We start from the raw sequence: 16929 nt of genomic DNA on the forward strand, positions 1-16929 counted from the left end.
GTTACTAGCTGAAAACCGCAAAATAATTAATGTGATGATAAAATTGTTCCCCATACCAAGCTTCTTAAAAAGTTAAAGGAAAAAGAAATTCGAAAAAGCGAAAAAAATTCCAAAAGTTAAAAAAATAAAAAAGATAAAAATAAACGAAGTTAAAAGAAAGAGTGGTGAATAAATAAATAAAAAAAAAAGTTGAAAGCCATATTTGTGTTCTTTTTAACCTAAAATTGGCCCTATGCAAAATTATCCAAATATGCACAAAAAATAGGGAAATGGGTGCTAAATTGTTGAGCATATGAAAATTTAAGAAATTATCAAACTGTTAGAGTTGTTTGATTTCTTTTTTTTTTTCTTCTCCAATACCTTCTGAAGGCTCAATACTAACAGAGTTTAACCTTTCTCTTTTCTACTTTACCATGACAACGGAGCTACCCCTATCCCGACTTTTTGTACTAATAACAATACCAAAAGTAACTCATTCTTAAATCTTATAATTCAACATGTCTGAAACTAGGATGCTTCGAAAATCTGATATTCAACCGTCAAGAACTCATGATTATTTATACGGTTTGTAAAGTGATCTCTCCTTATTAATATTTGAAGTCAAAAAATTAGCAAAATATTATAACATTCATTAAAACTAATTCAGAGTACATTCTAATTTAATGTTATATGTAAACTACTCAAAATCAGTATACATTCCTAAATTAGTGATAGTTCACCTCCTATATCTAATAATCCATTAGTTCTCTGCTTTTTACCTTCAGTTATGTTTACATAACTATAGGATGATGTTAAGGAGAAAAGAAAGAAATCACTCACTTATTTGAATGAGAATTATTTCATCTATAAAGTAAAAATATTCTGTCCATGTAATGAAGTAGTAACTAAAATCTTATCATTAAGCTGATTGAATATTTTTAAAACTACTGTTAAATTCTTGTTCTGCATATTCAATAATAACAATAATCTTCTATTTTGCTTCTTATTACTATATTTTTTTGAATTGGGTTGTTTTGAAATTGGGAAACTGATTCAAAGTATAATTGTAATTATAGATAAATCTTTTTCTCAATAAACTAGATATAAAAATTCCACATCCATCCTCCTGTAAAATTGAATAACCCATTGTACTTAAAATTTACACAGAAAAGTTGTGCTTAAAGTTTTTTTGCAAATAATTTTATTATAAAGTATAAACAAGTGTATTCTATTATTTGAATAATTTTTGTATACAAGCATTCAAATTTCCAATGTATATATATTTTTTGTCAAAATTAATTTTAGACCCACTATTTGTTTTGTCAAGTGAGCGTGACCATGCACGAGCTACTTTCAAAGCAAACACTGATGTTAGTCGCATGGTTAGTTTTTATTTTTTTTATTACTACTTAAAAATTGTTATTATTTAATCCTTTAAGCAAATTTTACTTACTATCCTAAAAGTACTTTTTCATTTATTTGACTAATAAAAGTTTTCAAGAATACAAGTTGCTTTTTTTTAAATTCATAATTTGCATAAATATTATATAAATTTATATTATATATCCAAATATTGCAGTTTATAGTAAGTAAGTTAAACATTTTAAGGTTTATATATTGTGATTTACTTTTTAGCGCCGTCTTCCGCAGTTTAAAGCAATGTTTTCATCTCTTCAGCACTACCCTAATCTTCAAGTACAAATTGATGCAACAGATCCTGTTCCAACCTTTATTCCAAGACAATGGAGAGGTTATAGTGACCAGGCACATGAATCTCTTATCAGACACAAAAAGTATTCTTTATTTATTAAATAAAAAGTTTTTTTTGTAATTTTTATTTTACCTATGTTTGTCAAGTTAAATAAATAAACACATATTTATTTAACTTAAAAATCACCATTCATAAAAAATGATTTTCTGTAGAATGATAAAACAGGAACTGAGCATTTTAAGGAATTATGGTAAATTTTGGTTAAGCTAATAATAATCTAGAACTTAATTTTAAAGTGTTCATTTCAGCATCTAAAAAAGAGGAAGTCTAGACATAAAGTAGAAAATCATTTTTAGATGACAACCTTTTAGATATAAGGTTAAAATTGAAATGTTATTTGAGCATTTATAAGTTAGATTAATTCATGTATGTGTATACATATATGTAAATTTTATTCTAATAACTAGGTTTAACTATGATCCAAGTATTGTGGTTCCTATGAAAGACTTTCCAAAAGCAGATGTGCTTGGACGAGATAGATATAAATATTTCAAAAGGTAAATTTAGCATATTTTTGAAATTTGAGTTTCTCTTTTATTGACTGGTTTTTGCAATTTGAAACTTGCTTGTAACTTCTTCAATGATTTTGTGGTTGTGTCATATGGGTTTTAAACTTAGTATACAGCTATGTATTTTCGTTAAAAATCTTGCTTAGTTTATGCATAAATATTAACTAGCATGAACTAGTCAAAATTAGTTAAAGCTGTATGGTAGATAAAAAATCTTGGAGTTGAATTAATATTCAGTTGCAGGATTTTTAATCCCTTAACCATTTTTGTCTAGTTAAAAGTACTATACAAAGCTGTTATTTCTTTCAACCTCTGGCTTATAAACCTTGAAATAGATGGAGCATAATCAAGAAATGTTTGCCCTACCAATCAAGCTAAGATGTGCTCTATGCTTGAGTACAAAGCTGAAATTTCCTTCTATTGGAGCATCAATTTGTTGAAAAAAAATAATCACTAATTAGCAAGTGCAAATAAACAACCATATGTTCACCATTTGTCATTTTATCTCATTAATTTTGTTTTTCCAGTATATTTTAAACAGCATCAAATACATTGTTAATTAAAAGTAATCCTATAGATCACAAGGCATAAGGTAGTTCCTTCATGCAATCAGCTTATTGGCAGTGGATTTATTGTATAGTAAGATAATGACCTTAAATATTCTATGCTGTGTCTGAGTTATCTTTAAAAAAATGCAGACTATTGAAAACTGAATTTTTTTTAAAGATAACTCTGACATAGACTGGTTTTTTTCTTATCCATCCTCAAAATGCTGACTAAATACTTTTGGATGTTAGTTTGAGTGTTTGGGTAATGACTTTTTAATGGAATATGAATTAAATAATTTGTAAGGACTCAGAATTTGTTTGTTTATTTAATGTTGTTTTTAGGCCAATTTTACCTTTTTTACATCAAGTTCCCCCAGATGTTTATAAGCATTGTAAAAGGTACTAGTTAATTCAGTATTTTTAGTTTCTTTTAACATAAGATTTTAGCATAACATTTTTAGTTATATATTTTTTTGTCTCTAAATAATGCCTTGTAGATCTTTTGGCATTTAATTGGTTTGTATTATAATGAATTTCACACATTTCCATAGTTAGTCTTGTAATGGTTTAAAAGCAATTGTTAATCAATCACTTACTTCAAGAAATCAAGGATATAGTTATTGCTTTTGACAAATTAACATTTCCAATTTATTTTTGTTTTTTTTAGTGATGTGACTGGTGAAGCAACAAATATGGTTACAGAATCTTTTCTGAATCAATCAACTTGTAATGTTCAAATTCAAACAGATTTTCGTGAAAGTGAGACTCAAACTGATCCTTATTCTCCAGAATATGTAATCAAACCAGGATCTTGTCCTGAACTTTTAACTCTTGCAGCTTTAAGTTATGGTAAGCAAAATTTTGTGACCATTCCATTGATAAGAGTAACTTTATATCCATTTCAATGAAAAGAGTAATTTGTAACCATTCCAATCATAAGATTAATTGGTCTGTTAGAAATGTAATTAACCATATTATTAAATTTTGCAAATACCAATACTAAAAACTACTGGTTAAAAAGTTGCCACATGAACTTTATAGCTGTTTCTATGCATTTTTGGTAGTGCTGATTTTGAAGTTCCAAATTTTCACCATATTGTTTTTGTTGAATTATATCCCAAACTATTTGTTTTTAAGTTTTATTTTGCATTCCTAATTACTTTTGGTTATTTAGTTATATGTAAAAAACTATTTTAAATGAGTTCTTAAAAAGGAATTGTGCAAACTCATAAAATATTCATTTGCACTTTTTCAATAAGCATTCAAAGTGTCTTTCACATAAGCTATATTTGTAATTTTAGATAAATAGTAATATCAATTAGAAAAAAAATTTTAGACAATTGAATGATCAAGTCATTTTTTTTTTATTTATGATTCTTCTTCTTTTTTTTTTTTTTTTTTTTTTTGTTAATAATTCAAATTTTAACACAAAAAACAAGCATGAGAGAATAAGCAAATAAAAGAGGGAAAGGGAATAAATTGGGGAGAATCTAAAAATCATGTCACATTACTATTTCTGCTTAGTTAACACTTAAGAATTCAATCCAAAATTTAAGTTGAAAAGTTTTGTAACAAATATTGCCACCAGTTATTAGAACAGTTACTGTGATGAAACCTATATCTATTTTACAACAATAACGAGTGTGTTCATGATTCATTTGATGGAGGACTAGATGATGAACATCAGGAAAAAAAAATCATACAGAAGAACTGATTCCACAGAAAATCTCAAGGAATAAACTAAATTATTTGGTTCATGATTTAAGTTGAAGATTGTCAAAACTTCTAACTTGATGGCTTTCTTGAAGAATTTATTTTGTTGTAACTAGAGTATGCTGTTACAGTTTTTCAGTGAAGAGAAAGACATGGTGTGTTATATTATCAAGTCTTTTGTGAGTCAAATTGATGTGTCCTAACAATTTAAGTCTGTTCTCCTACACAAAAGGTTACAAAAATATTAATGAATACTTTATTTATCAAAAATCTGCTTTTTCAAGTTTTAATTGTAAAGTTATTTTACTTAATTTAAAAGTTGAATGTGACTAATTAAAATTTTTTTTAGATTGTTAGTTTTGTGTTGTTTTTTAGAGTCAAATGAAATTGTTTTTTCAATATCTGTTACTTTATAAAATCATTTTTTCATTATCTGTTATTATTATTATCATTATTTTAATGTAAAGCTTATATTGTTATATAAGTTTTACTTTAAAACTTATTAGTGTAGCATCATGCAGAAAAAATATGCAGATGTATTGACAAAAAAAAATGTTTAAAAATCCAATAGACTTCTGCCAATTAAAAAACCAATCCCTGTCTAATTATTTTTTTATTTGAATGATCATGAAAAAATGATTTAGAAAATCTAAAAAGTTTTTTTAGTGACATTTTATCTAAATAATATGTAAATTAGAAGGCATAGTTCACCTGTTCATGTAAATCTGTTTGATTTCTGGAAGTCAATTTTCAATGACTACTTCTGTTTAATAACAACATAGATAAAATACAGTGTTATGAATGCATTAATGTGTGTGCATGTGTTTGTGATGTTTTTATGTAAATTATATAGTTTGTTAAATTTTGTTGTCTAATTTTTCAGAACATGGCTTACCTGCTGGACTTGCAGAGATTGAAATGATAGAAAGAGCAAGAGCAAAGCGGGCATGGTAGTTTTTTTCCAAATAATTTAAAGTATTTTACGAGATCTTCATTATGATTTTAAGGTTAAGTTAGTTACTTAACTTTTACAAATTTTGTTATTTACTGAAACCTCAAATAAGTTAATAAAAAATAATTGGAAGTAGTTTAGGAGATTTTTTTTTCTTTATCAACGAGTTTAATCATTTTAACAATTATTCAGACAAAAAAGTACAAGGCAGGGTAGCAAAACATAGAAAATCAAAAACAGTATACATAGTAATTTATTTTTCAATAACCAACCAACTGACATCAATATAACTTTAACAAATGTTTTTAGTGCCATTAAGAAACATTTTATTTAATATGGGTGCCTTTGCTGTTTATTACAGCCTGCACACAGTGTCTAAAGGTGTTGCAACTGTTCAAAATGAAGTCTCTAGATATTTTGTCCCATTCTAATTTCAATATTTGCTTAAGATTACCGACACTAGGATGAGATGCTCTGTTGGTTGGGTTCCCCAATTTGCCCCAAATTACACAGCCCAGGGGGTTCAAGTAAGGGCTGGATGAAGCCCAGAAGGTAGCTGGGTAAAAATTCTCTTTACAGAATTTCTGCACTTTTTTTACAGTATGAAGCAGAGCACCATCTTGTTCCACACATAATTCAGGTTGTTCACTTTTAGTTATGGCAAAAGTTTGTACAATAGGACCTTATAATAAAGTTAGGATCTCATGTTTTCAACAGGTTTAAATAAATGGAGAGGCATCTTTTTTTTTTCCGTCAGATGCCACAATTCACAGAACCATGACTTGAGCTGGGTGCTTGGTTCAAAAGACCACTTTCATATTAAAAGGTGCAATATACCAATCATTGTGATGGTTTAAAACCACATCAATAGCAAATATTTTTTCATCAGAAAAAATTTTTATGGTTGGTCCATACAGGTTCAGGTAACAAAATACTTTTTTTGGCTCTTTCATGTTTTTTGGATATCAATTTTTTGGTCACAAGGTGTTTTGAATATGACCTTAGCTGTAAATCAGTATGACTAGCCGTTCTTATGGTCCATGGGTAAATGTTCATGTCCCAGGATAACTTTCTCATGGATTCTTTATGATCTTTCAATATTTAGAAAACTATAATTTTAAAAAATTGTTCAAGGTATTCTAAGTTTTGCTGATCCAGCCTTTACAGATTTATGTGATAAGATCATGAGTTATTTTTGTGAGAATATATTTATATGTTTTTGCCATGGTATTTTTAACTTTAGTAATGGAATGATTTTTACAATTTCCGTTAGCCATTATTTGAAAATGATAGATATTTGGATGTTATTATAGGGAGGCTACTTTACCCCCGCTCTCAAATACAGAGATGCTTGAAGAAAGAAGAAAAATGATCAATGAGCAAGAGAGAAAAGAGTGGGCATATCGTGAAAGTCAGATTGAAAAGTATTTCACATTCAATAATTTTGTTTGATGATGTCTTAAAAATGGACATTAAAAAGTTTTTTTTCTCAAAACTTACCAGTTTTTTTTCTGATAATATACTTCAACTAACTGCCCTCAAAGATCCCAATTTTTCATTTTTATGCATTAAAATATAGTGGACTAAAATGAAAATTTCAAAGAACTTTCTAATACACTTGGCTATAACAAAATACACACAGTTGCCGAATGAAAGTTTATTGAGTAAAACAAAAGAATGTCTATTATGAATGTAAAATTATTTAAAATAAATTAACTTTCTTCTAAATAAGAAATTCATTAACCATTACTAAGTATTGCATAAACTTATATTTTTCCACTCCTTTAATTGTACATTGTATTAAGTAATTTGAAGTTTGGAATGAAATCATTTTGGTTTAGTTTATCTGTACTACCATATACCTAAATCCTAAAAATACTATTTGTTGAAGTCCTGAAAATATATGTTTAAATATCTAAAGTATCCTAAATTTTGGAAAAAAAGAGGGTGCTTGTTGTGTGTAAAGTTTATGAATAAAATGCTATTTAAAATTTTTGTCAAAACTTCAGACTTCAGATCCCCTTTTGAAAAGTTTTGACCAATGAAATAGAAAAAAGTGATTTGATGAAAACAAAAATGTTTGTGCAATAAGTAGATTTTCAGCAGATTATAGCATATTAGTAGTCCTTTTGGAAAAGTAATCTTTAATTTCTTTTATATATTTTCAAAAATAATAATAATAATAGTAATGTTGTTGTTGTTGTTGTTGTTGTTGTTGTTGTTGTTGTTGTTGTTGTTGTTGTTGTTGTTGTTACTATTTGTGTCATTCTTACATAATTTCAGATTGCAACAAGCTAAGTTAAGAGTCTTACAACGTTTACAGAGAGAAAAGGAAAAGAACAATAATGAGTTAAAAAGCAAACAGCTTGATAGGCTATGGACCAAAAAACAGCAAGAAAAAGAAGCAAAAATTAAAAGCATCAGATCTGAGCATATTAAAAGTAAGCTAGTAAAATTTTTCTGCTAGTTTCACCATATTTATTTTAGCTATATTTAGTTTTTTTGTTGTGATATTAGCTTTGGGTTAAAGTAAGGTTAGTGTAAAATGATTAGTTCTAAAATTTATTTACCAAATATTGAAAAACATAAATGTTTATGGTTATTATTGGACTTGGTTGCATTTCTGTTTTCTGTGTTTAAAATGGATAAAAAAAAATAGTTTGAAAGTTAAGGAGGGAGTTTTTTTGATGCATTATTTAATGTAAAGAGAACTTTAAAGTTGGTCTTTACACATAAAATGTCAAATGCATTTGATTTTAGTTTGATTCTAAAGCATAGGTTTATCACTTAAACTCCTTTCGTCTTAAAGTCTTAAATTACTTTTATTAAAAAAAGTGTTTTGAGTTGAAATGTCTTGATTTTTTGTATACATTAAATAAAGCCTTGGATGCACCCATATTTGTGGTGTTATATGTTTATATGTAAAAATGTATACAAACATAATAGTTTGTATACATTTTTACATATAAAAATTTTTTGTATACATTAAATAAAGGCCTTGGATGCACCCTATTGCACCCTAAAAAATTTCTATATTTGTATACATTTTTACATATAAACATTTTTTTATAATAGTATTGTTAAACTTTTTTTTTAGTGTTGCGGAAATTGACTCACAAGCAACTAAATGTAGAAAGAAATTTAGAACGGAGAGATATTTTGAAAGACTATGCAGACCCAGCCTCAGAAGTTTATGCACCATTATCACGCCATGGTGTGTTTTTAGACAAAGGTTCAGAGTATTTTAAAGTGAAGACTCCTTATTTGTCAACCTACCAAGGGTTATTAGAGTTAGAAGAATCATTGCCAGAATGTTTAATGAATCCTAAGATTGAAGCTCCTAAGCCAAGTAGTGCTAGAGGTCTTTCTTGTATTTAAGATTCCTTTTTATCTAAAGTATTTTGCAAAATAAGATTGCAATCTTTAAAATGGAAATATTATAAATATTGCTTATATAGGTAGTTCTATGAAAAAGAACCATAGAAGACAAATTGAACTCAATATGATTGCAAAAGAAATGGAAGCCTCAAAGGATGAGAAAGAACCAAAATCTCTGCGTTATTTAGTAAAAATTGAAAAGCCCATACCTAGACCTCCTACGCCAACAATCCCTGTACCAAACCTGGTAAGGGTATTTAGTCAAACAAACACTGACTCAGCAAGAGCAGTTGAATAAAATATCAATGATCCTCATCAACTTTGCTTTTAATGCTGCATTAATTAGTATAATTAGGTCTAAGTTTTATTTTTTATATTTAATCTTTGATTCTTTAATAGGAAGAAGAAGAGAAAGAGTTGGCCTGCATTTTCATACAAAAAATCATTCGGGGAAGAGCTATTCAAAATTGGGTTAGTTTTATCTTCGATATGTTCAATAGCTTGTTTATCATTTTATCATACAAAATTTGGTAACGTTTTTCTAAACAAGTACTAAATAATCCTTGGAGTTTCTCTAAGTGAAATTTTAATTGTATAATTTTCCATCTTGCTTTAAAATTGAAAATATATGTTTGAGTTGGAAATATTCTCCAGCATCTGATTTCAATTTTTAAGTCCAGCTTTTTTACTGTCAGAGACATTAGCTAGACAAATTTTTTTAACTGATTGTCACTTTTTCAGGTGATTGCTCTCAACATTTTAAAATTATTTAGCAATGTCTAGTTGCTGTATTATTTTTTCTGCAGGAATCTTTGAAAGTGTATCATTCCTGTCTTTTTTATACTCTGACATTCCTAGATATTAGAAAAGTGCATCAATTTGTATTATATTTGTAGACTATCACGATACTAAATATCAATAAGTAATATAATTGCAGTGTAATTATGATGTGCATCAAAAAAATAAATTGTATAAATTAGTCTACTTTTTTCGAGTGTAGATGTTTGCTGAAAAAGAGCAAAGGCGAGAGTTAATAAATGAGCTTCGTAGTACCCATGCATTACAAAAAGAGCAAATAAAAGTTAAGATACAAGAAAAGAATGTGATGTTAAACATGCAGCATCAAGAAAGATTGAACGAAGAGGAGGTAGCAAATTGAATTAAATTGTTGTTATGCAAAAGATAAATAACTTGGTGTTCTATCTGTTATTTAGTGCTTATTTTTAGGTTTTCTTTTTTGTAATAGATGCTGTTAGTGAACGAGCAACTTGATCAAATTGAAGGCAGTTGTCTCGGAGAATTGCTTGATTTCTTAAGCAAAGAGCTCATTAGGTTTCAGGTAGTTTTGCAATCTATATAACTATTACAAAAACTATTTTATTACGTTAAACCTGTTGTAGAATTTACAAGAACTCGTTAATTCGTTTTAAGTTTTCTGAAAAATGAAAATTCATTTGATGCAGAAACTGTTTATCTTCCCTTGACACCAGTAATGTTAGAACTAACTTGAGAAAAAAAAAGATTGATTTCTGAAATAAATGTAATTAGAAATTAGGAAAATTAGATGCAAATATGTAAAATACAGATGCAAATATGTTAAATACAGATGCAAACTAGATGAAGGATTTTAAAGGTTGAAAAGCGCATTTTCCTTTAGATGATCACTAAGGAAGAGAAACTAATGTTGTTTTACAAATTTATTTTTTTTACAGGAAGAACGTCGTATACATGCGTTTGCTATGGTAGCAGAGCGCCAAAGACGATTAAGAGAAGCAGAAGAGAGTGGTAGAAGACAAGTGGAAGAAAGAAGAAGAAGAGAGGAAGACGAAATTTTCAGACAGGTATTAATAAATTATTTATCGAATATTTGTTAATACCAGTTCGCTTTTTAATTTTTTTATTTTTGTCAAAATCTTGCTTAACAAATACTTAACTACATAATTGTAGTTTATAATTATTTATTTATTACATTATTTATTACATTTTATTTGATTGTTGAAAGTTTCTAATGCACATGAATGTTTTTTCTTCGCACAAATGAAAAATGTTCAACATAGTGTTTCCCTTAAGCAAAAATTTATTTTTCTTTGATATTATAACATTTTGTTTTCTTAGATTATAGGAGTACATCAAGAGACAGTTGATAGCTATTTATCTAACATTATTACTGGTGCTATTGTTGCTACTGCAGAGGAACAAGCAAAACAGGAAGTGGAGATTATGGCTGCCAAGATTAATCAAGTAGCTTACGAAATAGAAACCTCGTTAGTTATTATTCTAGTGCTTCTATATATAATTTATTAATTTTAAGATTTGTATCTATTTTTAGTTAATTCTGATTATTGAATATCTTTTTGTAACGGTTTTGTAAAGCAGTGAAAAACCTCTTTTTTTTAAAAAAAAAAACAAACAAAAAACTTTGGATTACAGACGTACACAACTGCAGAGCGAAGAAATAGTAGCTGAATTAGTGACATCATTTTTGCTTCCTGAGGTTGAAAGAATTCACATGCGAGAAAATAGTGAGTTTAATATTCACTCGCTTGTTAAACAAATGTGATTTTCAGAACCTTGTGAGTTTTCACTCGACTTTAAATGACTTCTTTTTTTTTCATAGTTAAAAACAAGCAGCGAAGAGGTCTTTTAGCCGCACACAGAGTTATATATAATGAAGCATCAGTTGTTGTCGAAAACGACGAGAACAATAATAGTGAAGCGTCCTAGCGATGCATCCTAACGACAGAATATATTTTTAATGTTTATTTTCTATTCATGTGTATAAAGTCTGGAATTAAATAATTTATTCTAATTTGTTTCTTATCAATTTGCGAACGGTAAGGGGGTCTATTCTAATGATTTTGTTTAGGCTAAATTTCATTAAAGTTCACTTGTGTTTGTTATATTCTTAGCATTCTATGATATTCGCCTCCTGATTTTCTACTAGACGTCGTAACCACAAAATGTAATTGGAATTGATTCATTCAATTTCTAACTTTATTTTGAAGTTTCTCTGTCTGTTTTTCACAACTATTTTTTTTTTTAATTTTCTTGGTTATTGTTTGAAATTAAAGCAAATCGCATCAGATAGAGTTTCTAAAAAAGCGTGTCGTTTAAAACACTGAACACTTTTGAGGTATGAAGATCATTTGATCGTCCTACTTATCGCATTTAGTTCCTTTATGTTCAGTTCTGCGAATACAACAATATTTCTATGGTATCGATGATTGATGCAGGAGAATCATTTGCTATCGCGTCGCGTTAAAATATATTTTTGTTAACCAAAAACCTGATTACATAAATATAATTTAAAAGTGATATATAATGCATATATAAAGTTTGTATATTGTTTTACAATATATTATATATCAAAAATTGCATGTATAAATATATTTATTATTTCCTTCAAATTTTACTAATATCTAACAACTATTTAGATTAACATACTAACAAACAGGCATCTTCCGACTCGACTGAAGGCAACTGCGAAGGAGTTGCATTAACAAAGCGTTGCTAATGAGATTACAGCTTGCTCTTATTGAAAAAACCTATATCCGTATCTAATAATTTGATTCAAATCTTTTAAAACTTTTGCCACTCTGAAGAAATCTTTTATTTAGTAAGTTTGTTTGTTAATATACAATTTTAATTTTTTTATGTGCTTACAGCTTCAAGCGAGCGACTTTAATTTCTTATTTTCAAGCGAGCCAGTGAAAGGTCGTATTATTTTTGTTTCAATATGTTGAATGTATGCAGACAGTGTTAATATGTAGGTTCATATACACAAGGGTTAATATGTAAGTTATGAATTTTTTCGTAACGCCATTTTCAAATTTACGGGAGATTAATTTGATTTAGTTTTTTAAAAATTTCATCCCTCAAACAGAATATTTATATCAATTGCTTTCAAGATTTTTTTTCTATCTGTAAAGTAAAAAAAGAAACGTCAACTTAAATTTGTTTTTTTTAAAAAAATTAAGTTGCATATTATGCTGTAATAATTCTATAAAAACTCTACCAACGATGCAAAAAATTATAGAGTATTTAGCATAATTATAACATAATATTCAATTATTATGCTAAATATTTTCTAATTTTTTACCCATTTGATACCGGTATAAACCTATTAAGACCAAGGTTTTCAGTGAACATTCTTCAATTTTAACTTTCCTATGTAACTATAAATGTTGCAGCAAGATGGCGACGGCGTATTCTTCATTACTATTATCGCTTCTTACCAGAAATATTTTCGGTAATTTTAAAATTATTTAAAATTCTTCGCTGTTTTTTTTTTTTTTTTTTCCTAAACTTCCTTTACTTATAGAAATGGCCGAGTCTAATCATGATTTTGATATCATCGATACTCCACCTCCTGATGTAAGATCTTTGATCAAACGTGACGGTCCGTCGGCAGAAGTTTCTGTCAGCATGTTTAAAAATAAATCAATTACTATTGAAAATTTAACGGAGTTTGTTTCTTCTGAAAAGAATTCATATTCCTTAAACGTGGAACATGAAAGTCGACGCACGTTTAATATGGACTCAGATTCTGAAAACGTCGACGGACCTTTACACGACGAGCATGTTATTGATGGTCTTTTCACAAAGTTGAGCATCACATCATCGTTTTCTTTAACGCAAATGAAAATAGAAGAGGAGCGAAAAGATGGTGAAGGAATAGTCTTCAAACACACTTCTTTTCAACCGAAGCCTTTAAAAAAAGAACAGAGTTTTAAAATTAACTTCGATTCAGACCTTTATTATGATATGACTACATTTCCCCGTGGAAGAATGACTATAATAAATGTAAAACTTTTCCAAAAAGCTTCAGGTATGGCTGAATATCCACGTCATGGAACTGATCGTGATGCCGACAATTTGTGTCAACTGTTCGTAGACTTAGGTTTTATCGTCGACAGGTATGATAATCCAACTCGGAAAGATATTTTAAGTATACTAAAAGCTGCTTCGAGCGAAGACTACTCGCAAATGGGCTGTTGTGCCTGTGCCGTTTTAACTCATGGTGAGGAGGGTATTCTTTACGGTACCGATGACTTTGTCAGAATTAGAGATATTACAAAGTTATTTCGTACTAAAAGTTTAGCTAATAAACCGAAATTTTTCCTATTCCAAGCATGTCAAGGTTCAGAGTATATGGACCCTATTGATGCAGTTGATGGACCTGGATCAAAAGCCGTTGAAGAAAAAGAAATGGCTTTGACTCTTCCGTCGGAATCTGATTTTATATATGCTTATTCAACAGTGCCTGGGTATTATTCATGGCGCAATTCCACAAATGGTTCGTGGTTTATGGAGTCTTTGTGTGCTGTGTTTCGTAAGTATGCTCATAAAATGGACGTTCTTCGTATGCTTACTCGGGTAAACACAGTCATCTCACAACGTAAATCAAAAACAAATGCTCGAGCTACTGACAACAAAAGACAAATATCTTCTATAGTGACACAGTTAAGAAAAGAATTTTTTCTGATGCCCCCGCATGGACCTTTGGAGCCTGCATCTGATCTGCCTAATATAACGATTTAGTCTCATTAACTTAGAATTAATATTTAACCTAACGGGTACACATATATAAAATCTGACAAAATATTGCTTTGATATTAATATCTCACTTTTTTTTTTTTTTTTTTGACATTAACTTTTTATTGGTGATAATATACTATTTTATTTAACATGGAGAAATAAAACACATCTTTTTTGAGTTTAAATTAGTCTCTTAGTTTAATACAAAAAACATCGGATAGCGGCTTCGTCTAAACTAGCAGTTCACAAATGGTTTTTATAGACCCCCCAGGTGTTCTTGGTTCCGTGTTACGCTTTAAAATATTTAATAACAAATTGATACGCTTCGTTATAATAAAGAATCGGAAGTTATAAATAACGCAAGAATCAGGTCAAAAAACACGCAAAAGCAAAGAGGATAAAAAAAAAATGATTGTATTGTAGAGTGTCTTATTGAGCTTCGTTGATAGTTTTTTAGTTTTTTTTGTAACTTGTTACATTCCATTTTATATCCTGCAGTTTTATCTCGTATGTTGGTAAGCCATCCGAAGATTTCCAATTGTTGTTGTATATTTAAAAGAAGATGTTAACATTAAACTGCGTCGATTGGATGATGGGTAAAATTTGAAAATAGATGACGCTTAAAACAATTATAACCAAAAATATAGAAGTAGAGTGTAATCGACTTTCAGCTTGAGATGCATTTAATCTTTGAAATTCATGTTAAAAGCTGCTATAAAATTACATTATTTGTGATATATAATTATAAATGTAATTTATTTATATTAATATTTGTAGTTATAAATATATAGTCAACAAGTGCGTATAATTTACAAATACATATTAATAATCGTTTAGTTTATCAATTATAAAAATTGTTAATGCGTCGTGTGTTTTTGGTTTAAAAAGAAAAGAATTCCATTTTTAGAAGATAATAAACAAAAGAGCTTCAAAATTTCCACCACTCGCTTACATGTTGAACACAATGTTGAAATAGTACGTAATTTGAAGATCATATAAATATATCTGTTTGTTCTTCCTTACTAACAACTTTTTTAAAAAATGTTTTGCATAAAAGTTTTTTCCCTTTTTTATTTATACCTTTATTGTATGTAACAATTTGTACGTAATATAAATTTTTGCTATGAATTTTAATAAATTTTATTTACAAAAATAGTCTCCCATCATTCTCTCACTGAATTTCCCCTGATAAAAGACAAAAAACTTTATGAAAAAAAATGGTTCCCATTGGTCCGGGTGCAATGAACATTTTAACATGTACACTTTGGTTTCAGATAACTAAGGAAAAACGTTCTTTGAATTCAGCGGATTGATCCAGGAAGGGGAAGCATACTCAACAGAATATTGTAAAAATTATGAGCTGTAAATCCTATTTAAATACGTTGTGTCACGCAAATTTTTTGTAGTGAGAAACTAATTTATTTTACTCTTGAAAAGTTATGAACTAAAATTAATTCATTGAAAAAAAGATTCTAATTAATTATAGTTAAAAAAAAATATTGCTCACGAAAGGAATAAAAGTTATGAACTAAAATTATTTCATTGAAAAAAAAGATTCTAATCGATCATAGTTAAAAAAAAATCATTTTTTATCTTCTGAAAAACTAAAAAAAATAAATAAGTTTCGCGCGGCAAAAACGTTGCGTCTAATCGAACGGTTGCATATAACAACAGCCTTACGAACTCTATATAAATCTTAAAGAAGTTCTATCACACTGCTATAGAATCTTTTCCTTGAAACTCATTGCAAATTATGCAAATTTCCACTGTTTTAACCGGAAAGCTAGAATGTCTGTTTTTTTTGGGCAGGCTCAGGTCTCTACCAGAGTCGTTAAAATCTTTTGAAATGCGTTGTAGTTCTCATAGTACCACTGATCTCAAAGTATAACAGGATAGCGTATACGGCAAATTTTTTGAAGCCAGTTTTGGCCTCTCAAGATGGCAGCGGAATTAACGAACGGTTATATGAAAATTAAGAAACTGATTATGAAGTTTTTTTATCTCAAATTTAAATATTGATAAATATATTAGTTTCAAATGAAATTGCATTTTTTTGTTTTACATAAAAATTTTTTCTTAAAAATAATGGAACATACCATATTTACATAAATTTCAAACGTAAATATATTTTTCTGTTTGACGAAAGACATTCTTACAATAACATGTTGTATATTAACTTTTCTGTTTTTCGTTTTTTAGAATTAATATAATAAAAAAAAAAAAAAAAATACAAAATCTCAGTAAAACTAAGTATAAATTTTAATTTTAGTTTCTTTAAATTTAGTTTGTTTAAATTTAGTTTTAGTAATGAAGAAAAAATATTTGTATAGGTTGACAATTGCTAAACAACTTAACAACAGTCAAGTTGGTTAGCAATTGTTATTATAGACTAGAGAAACATAGTTATTAGGTCTAACATCAATAATTGCTAACCAATTTGCAACTGTTAGCAGCTGCCAACATACTAATTTATTGATTGCTTGTGCAGAAATCTTAAATTTTAAATAATTAGCTTTTGTTTATATAATTTATGAACCTTTT

General features: G+C 28.3%; 2 protein-coding genes across 7 annotated transcripts; both read left to right on the forward strand.

The window, feature by feature from the left end:
* Nucleotides 1-271: 271 nt before the first annotated feature.
* On the forward strand, nucleotides 272-11656 carry LOC145191012 (cilia- and flagella-associated protein 91-like). Of its 3 annotated transcripts, XM_090066882.1 has the most exons (18): nucleotides 272-564; nucleotides 1285-1361; nucleotides 1615-1772; nucleotides 2158-2247; nucleotides 3150-3206; nucleotides 3475-3656; nucleotides 5404-5470; nucleotides 6786-6896; nucleotides 7756-7913; nucleotides 8570-8833; nucleotides 8931-9097; nucleotides 9250-9321; nucleotides 9851-9997; nucleotides 10097-10189; nucleotides 10563-10691; nucleotides 10966-11114; nucleotides 11281-11372; nucleotides 11468-11656. In XM_090066882.1, exons 1-18 carry the CDS (start codon nucleotides 498-500, stop codon nucleotides 11572-11574), a joined length of 2187 nt encoding a protein of 728 aa, XP_089923008.1. In that variant the 5' UTR covers nucleotides 272-497; the 3' UTR covers nucleotides 11575-11656. The 3 variants fall into 3 exon arrangements, with proteins under 3 accessions (XP_089923008.1, XP_089923009.1, XP_089923010.1); XM_090066883.1 differs by lacking the exons at nucleotides 272-564; nucleotides 1285-1361; nucleotides 1615-1772; nucleotides 2158-2247 and having other exon boundaries at nucleotides 3475-4752; XM_090066884.1 differs by lacking the exons at nucleotides 272-564; nucleotides 1285-1361; nucleotides 1615-1772; ... (1 more) ...; nucleotides 3150-3206; nucleotides 3475-3656 and adding an exon at nucleotides 4632-4699.
* Nucleotides 11657-11770: 114 nt separating this feature from the next.
* On the forward strand, nucleotides 11771-14573 carry LOC145191015 (caspase-3-like). Of its 4 annotated transcripts, none has more exons than XM_090066891.1 (3): nucleotides 11771-11812; nucleotides 12285-12466; nucleotides 13172-14573. In XM_090066891.1, the coding sequence occupies exon 3, from the start codon at nucleotides 13174-13176 to the stop codon at nucleotides 14389-14391; it is 1218 nt and encodes a 405-aa protein (XP_089923017.1). In that variant the 5' UTR covers nucleotides 11771-11812; nucleotides 12285-12466; nucleotides 13172-13173; the 3' UTR covers nucleotides 14392-14573. The 4 variants fall into 4 exon arrangements, with proteins under 4 accessions (XP_089923017.1, XP_089923016.1, XP_089923015.1 ...); XM_090066890.1 differs by lacking the exon at nucleotides 11771-11812 and adding an exon at nucleotides 11874-11983 and having other exon boundaries at nucleotides 12285-12644; XM_090066889.1 differs by lacking the exon at nucleotides 11771-11812 and having other exon boundaries at nucleotides 12278-12466.
* The last annotated feature ends 2356 nt before the right edge of the window (nucleotides 14574-16929 follow it).

The sequence above is a fragment of the Hydra viridissima genome, unplaced genomic scaffold, assembly GCF_058129835.1.
Source record: "Hydra viridissima isolate aposymbiotic clone 2 unplaced genomic scaffold, HvirCarnegie_v1 scaffold_11, whole genome shotgun sequence".
Taxonomy (NCBI): domain Eukaryota; kingdom Metazoa; phylum Cnidaria; class Hydrozoa; order Anthoathecata; family Hydridae; genus Hydra; species Hydra viridissima.

What these genes read in the sequence shown, in the direction of transcription:
- LOC145191015 (XM_090066888.1), top strand. Translation starts at nt 13,045, where the DNA reads ATGGCGACGGCGTATTCTTCATTACTATTATCGCTTCTTACCAGAAAT. An exon ending in TCTTACCAGAAATATTTTCG is followed by an intron (nt 13,100 to 13,171) that starts GTAATTTTAAAA and finishes CTTTACTTATAG; the next exon opens with AAATGGCCGAGTCTAATCAT.
- LOC145191012 (XM_090066882.1), top strand. Translation starts at nt 498, where the DNA reads ATGTCTGAAACTAGGATGCTTCGAAAATCTGATATTCAACCGTCAAGA. An exon ending in GTTTATAAGCATTGTAAAAG is followed by an intron (nt 3,207 to 3,474) that starts GTACTAGTTAAT and finishes TGTTTTTTTTAG; the next exon opens with TGATGTGACTGGTGAAGCAA. An exon ending in GCTTACGAAATAGAAACCTC is followed by an intron (nt 11,115 to 11,280) that starts GTTAGTTATTAT and finishes TTTGGATTACAG; the next exon opens with ACGTACACAACTGCAGAGCG.